The sequence below is a fragment of the Rhineura floridana genome, chromosome 2, assembly GCF_030035675.1.
Source record: "Rhineura floridana isolate rRhiFlo1 chromosome 2, rRhiFlo1.hap2, whole genome shotgun sequence".
Lineage (NCBI taxonomy): Eukaryota > Metazoa > Chordata > Lepidosauria > Squamata > Rhineuridae > Rhineura > Rhineura floridana.
In genome coordinates this window covers 167,452,809-167,470,742 of record NC_084481.1, presented here as the reverse complement: position 1 = coordinate 167,470,742, position 17,934 = coordinate 167,452,809, and the positions used below count along the sequence as shown (strand labels likewise).

The window sequence follows — 17,934 nt, the reverse complement described above, 5'->3', positions numbered from 1 at the left end:
GTATATTCCCAAAGCTTCTTGTGACTGCATGGAAGTGTTGTTGTGTTTTTGCTGTTTTATCAGGGGGGGGATTAGTATGATATATTTGTTTGTGTTTTAACATGGTTATAAGTTGCTTGGAGACCTTTGGGTATCAAATGGCTAATAAATCTAATAAACAACAACAAGAACAACACAGTTGCCACTTTTGCCATTTGTAGCAGAAGAAAAATGCATGCAAATGCTTAGGGGGAAAAGAGAAGAAGCTCTTTTGATGCAATGGCTAAGTGTGAGCCAAGCTCCCAAGAAACTGGAGAATTTCACCTTCCTCTGTAGAATAAGCAGCAGAATTTTTTGCTGCCTATGAACAGGGTGAAAATTTTCAGGAAGTAATTTTTACTCAGCTCTACTTACAAACATGTGAAAATTTTAATATTACTATTTTAGTTTCTTAGTATAAGCGTATAGTACCATCTACTGGTAAATGAGAACAGAGCATGTAAGAGGATTCGTAATTAGTAGCTCAGAGCTGAAAGACTCCAAAGCTTGTAATTTTAGAACTACCATCATTTATTTTGCATTTTTGGACATATGCCAAATGCATTCTCAATCTTTTGCTAATGACATATAGAATGGAGAAAGATCTATTTGCCAACAATTAAAGATCATAGAATCATAGAATAGTAGATTTGGGCCTACAAGGCCATCGAGTCTAACCCCCTGCTCAATGCAGGAATCCAAATCAAAGCATTCCCAACAGATGGTTGTCCAGCTGCCTCTTGAATGCCTCCAGTATCAGAGAGCCCACTACGTCTCTAGGTAATTGGTTCCATTGTCGCATGGCTCTAACAGTTAGGAGGTTTTTCCTGATGTCCAGTTGAAATCTGGCTTCCTGCAACTTGAGCCCATTATTCCGTGTCCTGCACTCTGGGACGACCGAGAAGAGATCCCGACCCTCCTCTATGTGGCAACCTTTCATGTACTTGAAGAGTGCTATCATATCTCCCCTCAGTCTTCAGATATAGGAAATGTTTTGTGCATCTTACGCCACATGCATAAAAAAATGAAAGCACCGTCCAGCCACAGTTAATGCACTTTTAATACTTATTGATTTCAATAGGTGTGAATTAAACAGATGCTTAATTTAAGAGTGCTTAACAATGGATGGATATGTCCAAAATATGTTTAGGCTTTGGGACATTGAAAGGTTTTCCTTTCAGAAAATACTAAATATTGTGAGTGTAACAGGCTCATAGCAATGGCAAAAAATGTGTATACAGTGCTATTTATTCACTAAGAGGCAAAAAAACCCTTGCGGTTTCAGAACATACCTATAGCCAACCTTTTGGACTTTTAAAGCTGAGAACCAGGGTTCTTAATTGGGTTCAGAAACACACCAGGAGCCAGTGCTGATCAAATAGCAATGGAGTTACAGGCTTACATGCCAACTCACCAAATGCTCAAAGGCACATGTTACCAAATTCTTCAAAGCTGCACAGGAAGTGGATTGGACGGTGAAATACCAACCCAAATTGTGTTTGCATTTCTACATATTTGTAGGGCAGTACAATATCTCAGAGAGGAGGTCAGGTCTTCAGCTCCCCTGGTGCATTCACTGTTTGTTGTTATGTGCCTTCAAGTCGACTACGACTCATGGCAACCCCATGAATCAGTGACCTCCAATAGCATCTGTTATAAACCACCCTGTTCAGATCTTGCAAGTTCAGGTCTGTAACTTCCTGTATGGAATCAATCCATCTCTTGTTTGGTCTTCCTCTTTTTCTACTCCTTTCTGTTTTCCCCAGCATTGTCTTTTCTAGTGAATCATGTCTTCTCATTATGTGTCCAAAGTATGATAACCTCAGTTTCATCATTTTAGCTTCTAGTGATAGTTCTGGTTTAATTATTTGTCCTTTTCATGGTCTCTGGTATCTGCAAAGCTCTCCTCCAACAACACATTTCAAATGAGTTTTTCTCTTATCCACTTTTTTCACTGTCCAACTTTCACATCCATACATAGAGATCAGGAATACCATGGTCTGAATGATCCTGACTTTAGTGTTCAGTGATACATGTTTGCATTGGAGGACTTTTTCTAGTTCTCTCACAGCTGCCCTCCCCAGTCCTAGCCTTCTTCTAATTTCTTGACTATTGTCTCCATTTTGGTTAATGACTGCGCAAGGGATTGATAATCCTTGACAAGTTCAATGTCCTCATTGTCGACTTTAAAGTTACATAAATCTTCTGTTGTCATTACTTTAATCCTCTTGACATTCTTTTTGACCTGTAGTCCTGCTTTTGTGCTTTCCTCTTTAACTTTCAGCAGCATTCATTTCAAATCATTACCGGTTTCTGCTAGTAGGATGGTATCGTCTGCATATCTTAAATTATTGATATTTTTCCCTCCAATTTTCACACCTCCTTCATCTTGGTGCAATCCTGTTTTCCGTATGATATGTTCTGCGTATAGATTAAATAAACAGAGTGATAAAATACACCCCTGTCTCACACTCTTTCCGATTGGGAACCAATCGGTTTCTCCATATTCTGTCCTTAGAGTAGCCTCTTGTCCAGAGTATAGGTTGCGCATCAGGACAATCAGATGCTGTAGCACCCCCATTTCTTTTAAAGCATTCCATAGTTTTTCATGATCTATACAATCAAAGGATTTGCTGTAATCTATACAGCACAGGGTGATTTTTTTTCTGAAATTCCTCATCCAACCTATGTTTGCAATATGATCTCTGGTACCTCTTGTCTTTCTAAATCCAGCTCGGACATCTGGCATTTTTCGCTCCATATATGGTAAGAGCCTTTGTTGTAGAATCTTGAGCATTATTTGCATGGCATATTAAGGCAATAGTTCACTAATTACTGCATTCCCTGGGATCTCCTTTCTTTGGAATTGGGATATATATTGATCGCTTCCAGTCTGTGGGCCATTATTTAGTTTTCCATATTTGTTGACAAATTTTTGTCAAAATTTTGACAGATTCACTCTCAGTAACTTGTAGCAACTCTGTTGGTATGCAATCTGTTCCTAGTGATTTGTTTCTTCCAAGTACTTTAAGAACAGCTTTCACCTTACATTCTAAAATTTCTGGTTCTTCATCAGACAGTTCCTCCATGAATGAATCTGTCATCACTGCATCTCTTTTATATAGTTCTCCAGTGTATTATTTCCATCTTCCTTTTATTTCATCTCAGTTATGTGTTCCCCTGTTGATTATTCAACATCCCTACTCTTGGTTTAAATATCCCTTTAATTTCTCTAATATTTTAGAATAGGGCTCCTGTTCTACCTTTTTTGTTGCCCTCTATTTCTATACAATAACTATTGTAATAGTTCTCTTTGTCCCTGCGTACTACTCACTGTATTATTGCATTTAGGATTCTAACCGTGTTTTTATTTCTTTTTGCTTTTGCTTTCCTTCTTTAACCTTTTTAAGAGTTTTGTCAGTCATCCATTGAGGTCTTTCTCTCTTTTTAACTAGAGGTGTTGTCTTTTTGCATTCTTCCCTGATAATGTCTCTGACTTCAATCCATAGTTCTTCTGGTTCCACTAAGTTTAAAACCTCAAATCTGCACCTTATTTGATCTTCATATCCTTCTGTGATGCTATTTAAATTGTATTTTGGCATTATGCTTGTTTCGTTCTTCTTCTTTAGCTTTACTCTGATTTTCGATATTACCAGTTCATGATATGTAGTGCACTCTGTTGCTGGTCTTGTTTTTGCAGAAATTATGGAACTTCTCCATCTTCTGCTACCAGTTATAGAATCAATTTGATCCCTATATTGACCATGTGGTGATGTCTATGTTTACAGTTGTCTTTTCAAAATGTGTTTGCAAGAAACAAATTATTGGCTTCACAGAATTCAATAAGTCATTCTCCAGCTTCATTTCTATCTCCTAAGCCCCATTTCCCCACAATTCCTAGTTCTTTTCTGAACCCTGCTTTTGCATTCCAGTCCCTCATGATTATCAGCACAATTTGTTTTGGTGTGTGATTAATTTCTTCCTGTATTTCTGCTTAAAATCTCTCCAATTCCCCTTCTTCTGTGTTTGCCATTGGAGCGTAGACTTGAATGATGGTTATGTTAATAGGTTTCCCATTTAATCTCATTGATATCACTCACTCAGACCTTGTGTTATAGCTCCAAATTGCTTACATCACTTGTCACTATTAAAGCAACCCCTTTTCTTCTTACGATTTCCTGCAAAATATTTTATAATTTCGTGACTGAAAGTGTCCCATTCCCGTCCATTTTAATTCACTCACGCCAAGTATTGTAATGTTGATGTATTCCATTTCTTGCTTAACAATTTCTAACTTTCCCTGGTTCATGCTACTCACATTCCATGTTCCTATTGTGTAGGTCATACAACTCCGGACTCTCCTTTCGCATCTGTGCGCATCAGCCTCTGGGCTTCCTTTCAGCTTTGACCCAGTTGCGTCATTAGTCACAGCGCTACTCATAGTTGTCCATTGTTCTTCCCAAGTAGCTCAGTGAGTGCCATCTGAACTGGGGTCTCATCTTCTAGTATTATCTTGTGTTGCATTTTGGATACTCTGTTCATAGTTTTTTCATGGTAAGAGGTAATGAGAGGTGGTTTACCATTGCCTTTCTCTGAGTTTGAATGCATCTTAGTCTGTTGTCTCAGCTCTGACCATTCCACCTTGGGTGCCACTGCTAGGAGCCTAGCCTCTTGGTCTAGACTCCTGATGGCATTGCTCTCAGCTTCTTCAACACTCTGAAACCCCCTCACCACGTTTGATAGAAATATCTGTTGTCTATAGATATGTTCTTAAGCCGCAGTGTTTTTTTTTTAATCTTTTAGTGAATTTCTCTGCTTTTTAATCCGGGGGGTAAGAAAAGGGAACCTGTGTAAGTTTGTCGAAAATGGATTGATCAGTTGCATGTTTATTGAGTTCAATGGATTTACTCCCCTGTAATCATGCTTAGGATAGGTGAAACTGACCACAGGGGTAGAGGAGGGAGGGGGATTGAGGAGGAGGAGGGGAGAGGAGGAGGAAGGAAGGAGGGGAGAGGAGAAGGAGGATGAGGGGGAGGTGAAAGGCAGGTGTGGTCATTTGCATGCTTATTGAGCTCAGTGGGATTTACTGCCATGCAATCATGCTTAGGATAGGTGAATCTGACCACAGGGGACAGGATTGCCAGGTCTCCGGTTTTCACCCAGAGACTCAGTGCTTGGGGGTTCTCTTGGGGTCTCCAGGTGGAGACCCCCATCTCTGGACTCTTAGCTTTCATTTAAAAAAATTAAGTTCCTAGGTGGTCTGGTTCAAGAGATATACACCAAAATGTCAGCCCCCCCCAACCTCTGTTAGTACTGGCTACTTTAATCTACACCTTTTCAGGTTTTTACCCAATAAGTGAAGTCAGGGTTATGATTGACAAGAGATTTGCTGATCTCCAGGCAATAGCTAGAAGATCTCTGCTATCTTTCTGGCACCTTTTGAAGACTTTCCTCTTTCAACAAGCCTTTTAAGTTGAGACCTATCCCAGTCTGCGTCTGTGTTAGAATTGCTTTTAATATGTTTTCTTTAATAATATGTTTTTAACCCTTTTTAAAAACATGTTTTTAAAGCTTTAAAAATGTTAATAACTTTTTTAAAATGTATTTTAAGGTCTTTTTATGATGTTTTAAAGTATTTTTTAGTGTTTCTGTTTGCCGCCCTGGGCTCCTGCTGGGAGGAAGGGCGGGATATAAATTAAATAATAAATAAATCATAAATAAATCATAAATAGAAGTCATTGCAAATTCTGAAAACAGTTTCCATTTCCTGCTTGTCTGCATATCAGAAGTTGAGTGAGTATATAACTTTCAGCAGTAGCAAGATTGCCTTTCTAAAATAATATAGCAGGAAATCTAGAACTGAAGATCACAGCATGATCTTTGTAGGGATGCACACACAGTAAACAATTTCAATTATGATTATAATAAAAGTGTACATGCAGGTTTTTTAATTACTTGCAAAAATAGCATATTATACGTTTTATCTTTCAAATAATTTTTGAACAGAAATTTGAAAAAGTGTGCATACTGCAGCAGAAGCCATTACAATTTTCTAATTATAAGGAGTCAAACAAGGTTAAATTTTTCTCAGCTGTTGAAGACGGCAATTTATTTGTCTAATTCATAGCCTGTTGCAAAAACCTTCCCAGTATGAAGCTTTAATTCTACACTCACTTTCTGGGAGTAAAGCTGCAATACTAATTCCACATACCTGGGAGTAAACCCCATTGAATTCAGTAGGATTGTTCTGTAAATCAATGGGACTTTTAAGTGAACATAGCAAAGGATTATATTGGAAATCTTTCCCCATCCAATCCTTTTTTTAATAAGCAATTAGGCAGGGCTTACTTAGGTGTCACTGCTTTTATTTGGTAGGAAACTTAATACTGATTTTTTAAAAAGAAATGTTCTGCAGTGAGCAATTGGTTTTGACAATAAACTATTATATGGGGTGTATGTATTTTTATATCTCCAGTGTGTGTGTATATGGAATCTTTCCAACAACCATGTGAGGTAGGGCTGGAAACCAAGGCAGCTCACAATAAGAAATAAACCCATATAAAATCCAATAATCATGAAACAAGATAAAACATTTGCTAAACAGCTTAAAGTGGCATGATTCTGAATTTTGGATTGGATGAGTGACATTCCTTATCATTTGAGGTTGTAGTCCTGTGCACACTTCCATGTTTGAATACATTGGGACATGCTTCTGAGTAAAGATGCATAAGATTACACTATAAATATCTTTACATGTTGTGTAAATAATAAACTTTTTACATTCATGCTTATATACATATTTCCTCAGACTACATATTGATATGTATTTGATTTTACACTATGGTTGTACGTTATTATTTCCTCTACATTTTAATTGTGCCCTTTTTGCTTGAGGTGGTCATAGTCCCACTCTGTTGTTTTCACCCTGAGGGGTAGATTAGGCTGAGATATGGTGAGTAGCCCATGGTCACCAAGTAAACTTCATAGCTTATTTCCATTTTAAAAATTAATTAAAATGATTTATATGCAGGCAAGGTTTATGAAATAATGCAGATCCAGATAATACATATAAAGCACATCCAACTCATATTTAAAGTACATGACTTCTCCCAAAGAATCCTGGGAAGTGTAGTTTCCCCCCCACACACTTATCGTTCCCACTACCCTTAACAAACCACAGTTCCCATGATTCTGTGGTGGGATTCATGTGCTTCATCAGTATGTTGAATGCGCTTTAAATGAATGTTGTAGCCTTGGTCTAGGTATGCTGTGCATTCATTAGTGAACTGAAAAGAACAATTTTAAAAGATACTTTTTTAAACAGGGCTGTAGCTCAGTGGTAGGGCATGTGCTTTGCATACAAAGGTCCAAAATTCAATCTCTGGAAAAGACTATTGCCTGGAAGCTTTGAGAGCCAATCCTAGTCCATGTCATCAGTATTGAGCTAGATAGTACCAAATGGCCTGAATCAGCATAAGGCAGATTCCTTTGAAAGAGGGAAAGAGACCTAAGGGCCGCAGTGACTCTGAAATTTATTTTATGTATTTTACTTACAGCATTTATACAACACTTTATTGTAAAAAACCTCAAAGTGGTTTACAGAAGTAATTAAAACAATAAAATTATTGCCAAAAACAGCTAAAGGCAGGTATTTAAAAACATTCAAAATAAAAAAATTAACGACAAGTTTTTCAGTTTGTATTTCTTTTATCTCTGACCCTTACTCCCTTATATCCATAGAAACAACAACAGTGCTTCCATGCACTCAGATCAACCCCCTTAAACCACTGATTATGCACCTTGTTGCTTGCATGATGGTTTGTTTCTTACTCAATAGTGGAAAAAGAATTCACATACTGGAAAGGGTGGCTTCAAGCTATGGCCTGTGAAGGTAGACCACCCCATGTGTGTTTTGTGTCAGTCAGTTATTACTCACTGCAATTGGGTTGGTTGTTAAAGTGAGTTTATAGCACCCACAGAGTAGGCAGAAAAGGGTAGAGAATCTTCTTACTCTTACTCATTTCTCAAACCGCTCTCTGCAGTGAAGGGTCAAGTCTGTAAAGATGTTTGGAGCAACCACGTTAAAAGGCAGGCAGGGCATCCCAGGCAAGGGGTTGTCAACCCTGCTTTGATATGGATTTCTTTCCAGAGGATCCCTAGTCAAGCTTATCAACAGCACAGTCCTAACCATATCTACTCAGAAGTAAATCCTATTGAGTTCTATGCGGCTTAATCCCTTAGTAAGTGTGTTTAGAATTGCAGCCTTCAGGGGCATCTATGTTTAGCCCTGAGTGCTCCCATCTAACCTCTCCACAACACCAGGCTTCCTTATTCCTATAATGGCCTTCTGGTGACTGGCCTGGCCTGAAGGCACTTAAACCCTTCTTGCCAGAAGCAGGTAGGCTAGATTAAATGTTCCTTACCCATGCTCCCTAAACAGGTGAGAAGGAATGATCCCATCACTTCAGCTAGACTTGGGAACACCCTCATTTAGCTAAGATTTCTATCTTCATTTCCAATCAGAGAATTTTTTTTGTTTGAGTGGTATGCTCCAAGCAACTGTTGATGCTTAGTGTATCATGCTTAATGACATCACTAGGGCCCGCCCCTAAAACCTCAAGGTTTGGGGTGCTTCTGATGGGGGGGAGGAGAAGAAGAGGGAGGGCTGCAGTGGGGAAGGGAGGAGGGGGAAGAGGGGAGAGGAGAAAGGGTGGGGATAGGAGAAGGGGAAGGGAGGAGAGTGGGAGAGGAGGGGCAGGAGGACAAGGAGGGCAGGTTTGATCATTTGCATGCTTATTGAGTTCAATAGGATTTATTCCTGTGAAATCATGGTTAGGATAGGTAAAACTGACCTGGGGGATGGGCAGGGAGGAGGGCAGTATGGGTAGGGGAGGGAGGGGAGGAGATTGGGGGGAGGGCAGAGGGAAAGCCCCTTTTTCAGAAGGAAAATATTGTTAATAGCATCATTGTTTTTCAGGGTTCCCCCACCTTTTCATTCTACAGCAGACACATATAGTGTCCCATCCAAATTTAAACCAAAGCTGTACCTGACCACATACATACCAGACCTACTATAATTTAAACAGTCATGGCTTCCCTCAAAGAATCCTGGGAAGTGTAGATTGTGAAGGGTGCTGAGAGTTGCTAGGATACACCCTATTCCCCTCACAGAGCTTCAGTCAGAGGGGCTGACTGTTAAACCACTCTGGCCACTGGAGCTCTGCCAGGGGAATAGGAGTCCCCTAACAATTTTCAGCACCCTTCACAAACTACACTTCCCAGATTCTTTGTGAGATGCCATGGCTGTTTAAAGTGGAATCAATGTCTGGTGTGGGTGTGGTCCCCTGATTAGCCAAGCCAAACAGCTGTTACTCTGGCTTTTGGAACACTGACAGTTGGTTCTTACTGAGCATGCCCTGAGCTATCATAGACTTCAATGTTAAATTTCTTAAACTAATTAAAAATCAGCCATGCATTGTTTAACTTTTAAACTTCAGAAGATGAATGTCATAGTATGGGGCAAGGTCAGTAATAGCATTACAGGTCGTCTGTGAACATGGCTGAGTTTTAATTAATATCAACAAATTATGAGACCACTGACAAAAAAATCCAACAAGGGTCTGGATTTCCCCTCCTCTTATTTCGATTCTCTCTTAATGTTTTGTGTATCACCATGAAAACTTAGAGGGTTGTTAAGCAAGCATTTCTGAGTTCAGGATTATACATTTTGTAAGGTTTTGTTTTGGAATGTGCTTATGGGAAGCAGCAGAATGGCATAGGGGATCTTTTCATGGTGGAATGTGAAAAATCCTTGCTGACTATAGCATACAGCCACTCTCGTGGCTGCATAATTAACTGCTATGGCTCTGTACATTCACGTTAAAGAGTTAAATACTTCTGAAAAATAACATTTTGGTTTGGGATCTGAAACTATTTGCCACATGATTCTGTGCCTTTGATCTTTTGACCAAAGTTACCTTAATTGGTTTTCTATTATGAGAGTAGTGATAAGTCAGTTAAATTAGAGGTTAAGGTGACAATCCTGTACTCACTTACCTGAGCTCAGTGGGACTTATTTCTGAAAAAAAGTGTTTAGGACCACACTATTAATTACCTTCCAAGAAGCAGATTCGTGATTCTGGGATTTTTCTCATCAAATGACCCATGAAGAATTCACTACCAAAATGTTCAGCACGAATGTAGGCTCCATATTTTTGGAATCCCACTTCATATGGGGTGAACTCCAACCATTCTGAAAGCAAAACCATAGTAGAGGAATGCTATATCAATCTTCCACAGATAAAGTCTATTCAATATAGAAAGAACATAAACGAACATCATTTCGTGGAATTATTTTTGTAAATCTGCTCTCAAGCTCCTGAGTCCATCCAAAAAGGTGGACAAACTAGAAATGTCATATTTAGACTTCTTTTATTGATAGCTTTGAATATTGCTAAATTATATGAATCAGCCTTTTGTAGTCCTTGATTACATCCTTTGAGAATGAAACTAAGGCATATAAGAAAACAATAATTACCTCTAAATCCAACATTACTTAGTTTTTCCTTTACATTGAGACAAAGATATATAGGCAGAGGGTTCTGGCCATGAGTCAATGCCTGCTGTTGATCTGTGAGTTTATTCCAATTTTCCTGTTTATGAAAGTCAGAACGAAGTTAACATAGCTGCAAAAGGCAGAAGTTGTTCTAGAACTTATCTCTAACAATATATTCCTCTAAACAGAAGCCCAAACCATTATTTTAAGTTAGTGTGTCTGAAACAACCTACTCTTATTCATGCTAAACAAAAAAGGATACGTGCAATTAAATTCAGTCAAGCCCAATTCAATACAAACATTAATTAAAGATATTTGAGGTAATTAAAGGTATTTGAGGCTTTCTGCATAGAATAAATTTTACCGGTGAAAGGTGTAAATATTGATCTTTTAAACAATGGACATGGTTATGGACAGCATATTGCTATAAGTTCCTGTACAAACAATTTATATATCGAAGGAAGGTACTGAGTCAGACCATTGGTCCATCCTGCTCAGTATTGTCCACATTGACTGGCAGCAACTCTTCAGGGTTTCAGACAATGGTCTGTAACCTGGAGATGCTAGGAATGGATCTCAGGCTTCCACATGCAAAGCAGATGCTATGTCACTTCCCCATATATCATTTGATAGGAGTAATCAGAGGAGACTCATAAGCCCCCTTCATGCATTATTCCATGTGAAAGGGCTCCACATAGTTAAAGGGTAAGCAAGACTGTACCACAGCACCCACCCCTGAAGTTGTGCCTGGCCATCTGGCTCTACCCTTCACCTCCATTCAGAGTCAGTCTGAAGTGTGAGGAAGCTGTACTTGAGCTAGCTGGGAACAGTGAGACCCCACATGTAGAATCTGTTCATGTGGAATAACATGTGAAGTGGGCTGAAAGCTGAGGGATTACTATATGTATTTAATGTATGATAAACAGCAAACTGTTTGTAATGCACATATATCTTCTGACCTCACACACCAAATATAACAGTGAACAACAGGGATGGCATTATAGATGTTTCATTAATATTATAAATGTTTCATCACCACCTCTGTAATGTGACTCCTATGCAGAATTCACAGTGCTCCCTCCTTGGCACCATGTTTTGATATGCCAAGAAGTATTGTTGGCATACCAAATTTAGAATATATATACAAGAGGAGGGAACAAACAAAATGGAGTTTACTAGCAAATTTATGATTGCTTTCTTTGGTCAACATTCTTTTGAAAGCAAGCACTTCAGCTTCTGTAGCACACACTACTATTTTGTAGCTAAAAATTGTCCTCTGCAGATGTCCGTTCTGTTGTTGCCTAACTTTGTCCCATTGGGTTGTATCTGACTTATTCAGAGTAGACCCACTCATATAAATGGACTTAAGTTTGTCATGACTAATTTTAAGTCCATTGGGTCTACTCTAAGTATAATTTAGTTAGATGCAAACTAACTAAATGAAATGGACTTGAAATGTTTCATGTTTTTGTTAGATTGAACTTTTAATCAAGACCAGGCATCAGCTGGAAAATAATAAATTTCAGAGTCAATTATATAGTACCCCATCACGTAGCATGGCTTCAATGATAAGTCCCCACAGATCTGTGAAAGATATATTATGCCCTTCTTTTTGCCGCTGACACAGCTCCTTTACATAGTATTTCAGACGTTCTGGGGCAAAACTGGCGAGGAACTTGTTTTTTTTCACATGTCTTTGGACATCAATGAGTGGCTCTTCTAAATCATTATGTGACCAGTTAGGATCATCATACAAATGTGACATTGTCCTTGAAAGAAACACAGTAAATACAAATTGTAGTTCAGAATAGGAGTAACAATGAAATGTAGATTTTTCAGATTTTGATGTTATTTCCTTATTTGAGTTCTAGATTTGGGGATCCATGTACTGAGTGTACCAGTTCTATTTTGAGAGAATTCCAATTAAAATAATTCAGCCAGAACTGATATTCATGCTAGCCAAAGATAATCATTCAGTTTTCATTAAAGGCCACAATTAAAGTTAGAAACATAGAAAGCTGCCTTATACCATCTACTGCAATATAGCTTACACTGACTTGCAGTAGCTGTCCAGGGTTTCAGAGAGGGAACATTCCCAGTCCTACCCTGGAAATGCCATGAACTGAACCTGGGACTTTCAAAGCAAAGCAGATGTGCTACCACTAAACTATGGCCCTTACCTGTTCAGAATAGCCCCTCCCACACATCCATAACAAATGGCTTCAATAAATAAAGAAGTACCTGAGCCACATTAATAATTAGGGAACTAGCTTGATACAGGTGTGTGGTGGTGACAAAATCTGCCTTAAACTTCCCTTCCCTGTACTTTTGACAGATAGGACCTGAGGTGGTTGTAGCACCAATTGTATTGGTATGTGGTGGCAGTGGCACTATCTTAGATGGCCTTAAAATGGGATTAGAGTGAATTAAAGAGATCTTTGCCTGTTTCTCATCTTAGATTAAAGTGGCTACTAGGGTGGTGCTTGAGAGCAAAGATATTTTGGAAATAGGTAAAAAAAAATCTTTTGGGGCGTCATTTGACCTCTGAGGGTTGTATTCAATCCTAGTCCTACTCATAGTAGAACCACGGAAGTTAGGGAACAAGATAAACTGGTTTATTAATTTCAATGGATCTACTCTGAGTAGGTCTTAGTTGAATAAAACCCTGAGCCTCCAGCTGTCTATCCTTACTGTAATGGATTGGAAAATGAATATGCCAGACTCATATGATTGGATATGATTTATCTTGCATATGGTATATAATACAGGTTTATGGTATAGGCCTTGCTACCTTTCTTAATGGACACAGGCCATAAAGTAGCTGCAAGAGAGGCAGAAGTCAATTTCAAAATTTGTATATGGAATGATGGACAAAGCTTCACCTGATAATTTTTGCTTCTTGAGTAGCTGTTAAAGGCCCAGCACTTCTGTCTTTAAAAAGGTGGTATCCCAAACTACATCAAAGAAGCTACAGAAGTAAGATGACTCAGCAATGTCAACCAATCCACACAAGACTGGATCTACAATTTGTTGATGAGAACAATTGATTAGACCACATTACACAGTCTTGTCCCCCTCTAGGATGCACACCTTAACATGGTGAGGTGGTTTGAGAGTATCAAAGAAGCTGAGAGCTCTTCCAGGGGAATAGGAGTCTCCTAACAATTTTCAGCACCCTTCACAAACTACACTTCCCAGATTCCTTGTGGGAAGCCATGGCTGTTTAAAGTGGAATCAATGTGGGTGTGGTCTCCTGATTAGCCAAGCCAAACAGCTGTTACTCTGGCTTTTAGAACACTGACACTTGGTTCTTACTGAGCATGCCCTGTACTATCATAGACTTCAATGTTAAATTTCTTAGGGTTTTCATGGTAAGAGGTATTCAGAGGTAGTTTACCATTGCCTTCCTCTGAGTTTGAATGCATCTTAGTCTGTTGTCTCAGCTCTGACCATTCAGCCTTGGGTGACCCTGCTAGGAGTCTTGGCCTCTTGGACTCCTGACGGCATTGCTTTCAGCTTCTTCAACACTCTCAAACCCCCTCACCACGTTAAGGTGTGCATCCTAAAGGGGGCCAGACCATGGTATTCCTGGTATTCCCTATTTCTATGTATGGATGTGAAAGTTGGACATTGAACTTGTCAAGGATTATCAATACCCTGGCACAGTCATTAACCAAAATGGAGACAATAGTCAAGAAATTAGAAGAAGGCTAGGACTCGGGAGGGCAGCTGTGAGAGAACTAGAAAACGTCTTCCAGTGCAAACGTATCACTGAACACTAAAGTCAGGATCATTCAGACCATGGTATTCCCGATCTCTATGTATGGATGTGAAAGTTGGACAGTGAAAAAAGTGGATAAGAGAAAAATCAACTCATTTGAAATGTGGTGTTGGAGGAGAGCTTTGCAGATACCCGAAAAAGACAAATAATTGGCTGTTAGAACAAACTAAACCAGAACTATCTCTAGAAGCTAAAATGATGAAACTGAGGTTATCGTACTTTGGACACATAATGAGAAGACATGATTCACTAGAAAAGACAATAATGCTGGGGAAAACATAAGGAAGTAGAAAAATAGGAACACCAAACGAGATGGATTGATTTCATAAAGGAAGACACAGACCTGAACTTACAAAATCTGAATAAATGTTATTGGAGGTCGCTGATTCATAGGTTCACCATAAGTCGTAATCGACTTGAAGGCACATAACACACACACTCAGTCTTGTACAAGTTATAGCGGTTGCCAATTTGTTCCCAAGCTCATTTCAAGATGCTGGTTTTGACCTTTAAAACTTTAAATCAGGTGTGGGAAGCCTGTGGCTTCCAGATATTGCTGGATTCTACCCGCCCCATCTAACTTAGTCAATGGACAGGGATGACGGAAATTGCACATTATTCTTACTCTAAATGGTCTGTCACCAGAATATCACAAGTAGCAGCTCCATAAGAACTTTCTTAATAATTTTGTTCCTCCTCTGAGACCCTGATCAAAATTCTCCTGGCTTCAGAGTTATGTTAATGGGTTCTCAGGGCAAGACCTTTTCAGGTATGACCAAGTTGTGGAATAGCCTCCTGCTTTTAGATGAGCAGCAATAACAACTTTAATTGAGTGAGTTTTTGCGGGTTTTGCTCTTAGGTTTTTATGTTGCTACTGTCTTTGAAGCTGTTTTTAATCCATTATCCTGAAGAAGCTTAAATTGTTATTTGTTTTTATTACTCTGCATTGTTCTATTTCTATTGAAAGCTGCCTTGAACATACTACACAAAGACAGGATATTAGTTTTGGAAACAAACAAGTCTCTCCAAAGGAACCAATATTTTTTGCAAGTTGACTATACCTATCACTTCCCACTTAGGTGAAGACTTAGAAATATTTTGTTATGCTTAGTTCATTTCATTGAATCATTGACCAAAACCGATTATCTAGTTCTCTTGCTCACATTTCCTTACCATGTTGTGCCAGATAAGCCAGTAAAATATGAAACACAGTCCAAAATGTCCAACCTTTGGATAGTCAACAGGTGGGCATACAGTGCTGTAAGTGCTCTAATCCCACCACCTGTTGTCATAATTGCCACCACTGGTACCTGTTCAATATAGAAAAAAGCATAACATTCTTTAGGATGGTTTATGCTAATGATGGGGGCTGTATAATTATAACAAAGACAGAAACAGCTATAGAGGAAAGATGGAATTACTGCTTAGATACCTGAAGAGCTACAGTCATAACATTCAGAAAGATGCCTGTATGAGGCCCTGCTGCCTGGAGGTGTGCTCAGGCTCTCAGCAGAGCAAAACAATTGGGCAGGTATAGACTCTTGGATATGCACACAGCTGCATCCATGGAAGCAGCAGAAAGATAACAAAAGTGAATCTTTCAATTCTTACCCCTGGAATCCAGGCCACAAGGAGTTTAGCTGGCTTGGGAGAATAGCACTATCCCCTCTACCTTTCCTAGCAGAGATCTATCTGCTCTCAGGGGAAAAATGGGATATGAAGTGTCACATTCAATGAAGTGTCACATTCACTGCTGGCATAAATAAAGTCTTTAAAAAAGTGACCTGAAACAGTGTAGGGCTGTAGGAGCTGGACCTGAACAATATAAATAAGTTTTAAAGGAAAACATGATTTTATAGTTTGAGAAACATTGGCAAAGAGTAAAAATGGTACATTTGTTTGTTTCCCAGCTAAGAAGCTCACAGAAGTAGATTTATATAAAATTCAAGTCCCCTTACTTCATCATCCTGCAGATCTTCCTTAAACTGGAGGACCCTTTTAAATGTAGCCGCAGCCACCCTTTTCCTTTTCTGCAGGAATTCCTGTTCCTCTGTACAGAGATCAAATCCCAAGCGCACATCTAAGCCTGATGTACTGTAACACAGGTGAATATGTGTTATATGCAAGAATTTTCAGACAACATAAGACGAGCCCTGTTGGATCCGACCAAAGTCCCATCTAGTACAGCAGTACGTTCTCTTGATGGCCAAACAGATGCTTTTGGGAAGTCCACAGGCAGGAGATGAACACAATAGCATTCTCCTGCCTGTGAGCCCCAGGATTTGGTATTCAGAGGTAGAGTAGGCTTATCCTCCATCAATTTTTCTAATTGTCTTTTAAAGCCATCTAAACTGGTGGCCGTAACTACATATCATTAATTTTATTGTATTTAAAGCAATAACCCAGTAGTAAAGGGCTTTAAAAACTGTAATTTCAATAGTGCCAGTTGGAAACATATTCACATTATGATCCAAAATTTACTTTTGACATACGTTAAGATTTTTCAGCTGTCAAGTCAAAATTATATGTGAATATCTGAGAGTTCTCTCAACATCACATCTTTTAAAGGGGATAAAGCAGAAGTATCCAAATAACCAAGAAATTTATACAAAGGATAGGAGAAAATAAATCTTACCATTCCTTTGCTCTGAAGAATAAATTGAATTCTTTGTCCTAAACATGAAAAATGTAAATACCACCAATTAAAGCCTTATAACATCCCTCTAAAAATAAGACAAAATAGATTTCCTGTGCTATGCCAGGTTTGTATATGCTAGTGTGAATGTCAAAAATTGGAGATTATGGCTGCATATACACCATACATTTAAAGCACATGGCTTGTCCCAAAGAATCCTGGGAACTGTTGTTTACTCCTCACAGAGCTACAATTCCCAACACCCTTAATAAACTACATTTTCCAGGATTCTTTTGAGGGATGGCATGAACTTTAAATGTATGGTGTGTTCCTTTTATACTCTTTCTGGTGAATGCTGGCAATCTCAGATATTTGAAATTCACATATACATGATTCTATAACAGGTTTGCAGTTTATGATTCTAGTAATCTTACTGACTTATACAGTAACTCCAAACATTGTTTGGAAAATACAACTAGTTCACGGTGATGCTATTTAGCAAGGATGGGGGCAGGACATCCTTAATGCGGTTTAAATCAGAAGTATTCCATAGGAGCACCTATTTATCTCACTAGTTCTAGGGTTTATGTTTCATGCAGGCCAGTGAAGGCAGCAGCCTCATGTCAAGTTCTCCCCCGTTACCATTTTGTTTTAAATGGTACACATGGACCCAAGTTTTTTTTTAAGGAATACTTGGCCAGGGCACTATACAACAATTCATTAAAATACCATAGAGCAGTAAATATAAAAACAACACTAGTAAATATTCTCAGTATCATAAAACAATAAATCCAACAACAGGCTGATGCAGTAGCAAAGAAACCTATCCTTAAATCAGCTATTTCTTTTGGCCTGACCAAGAAGTTATGTCTTAAGTAGATGCTTGAGAGCTGTTAATGTGAGAGACAACCATATGTTCAGTGTGAGGGAGTTCCACATCTGATG

The 17,934-nt window shown here is 38.8% G+C and overlaps 1 protein-coding gene across 3 annotated transcripts in view; it reads right to left on the bottom strand.

The window, feature by feature from the left end:
• LOC133377368 (cytosolic phospholipase A2 epsilon-like) overlaps positions 1-17,934 on the bottom strand; it is a 72,746-nt gene that overhangs the window by 10,758 nt on the left and 44,054 nt on the right. For all 3 annotated transcript variants that reach the window (XM_061611336.1, XM_061611337.1, XM_061611338.1), the window contains 6 exons: positions 16,990-17,027; positions 16,313-16,448; positions 15,528-15,664; positions 12,117-12,342; positions 10,556-10,670; positions 10,133-10,270 (listed from right to left, as the gene is read on the bottom strand). In XM_061611336.1, coding sequence (XP_061467320.1) covers positions 10,133-10,270; positions 10,556-10,670; positions 12,117-12,342; positions 15,528-15,664; positions 16,313-16,448; positions 16,990-17,027 — 790 coding nt within the window. The remainder of the gene's footprint in view (positions 1-10,132; positions 10,271-10,555; positions 10,671-12,116; positions 12,343-15,527; positions 15,665-16,312; positions 16,449-16,989; positions 17,028-17,934) is intronic.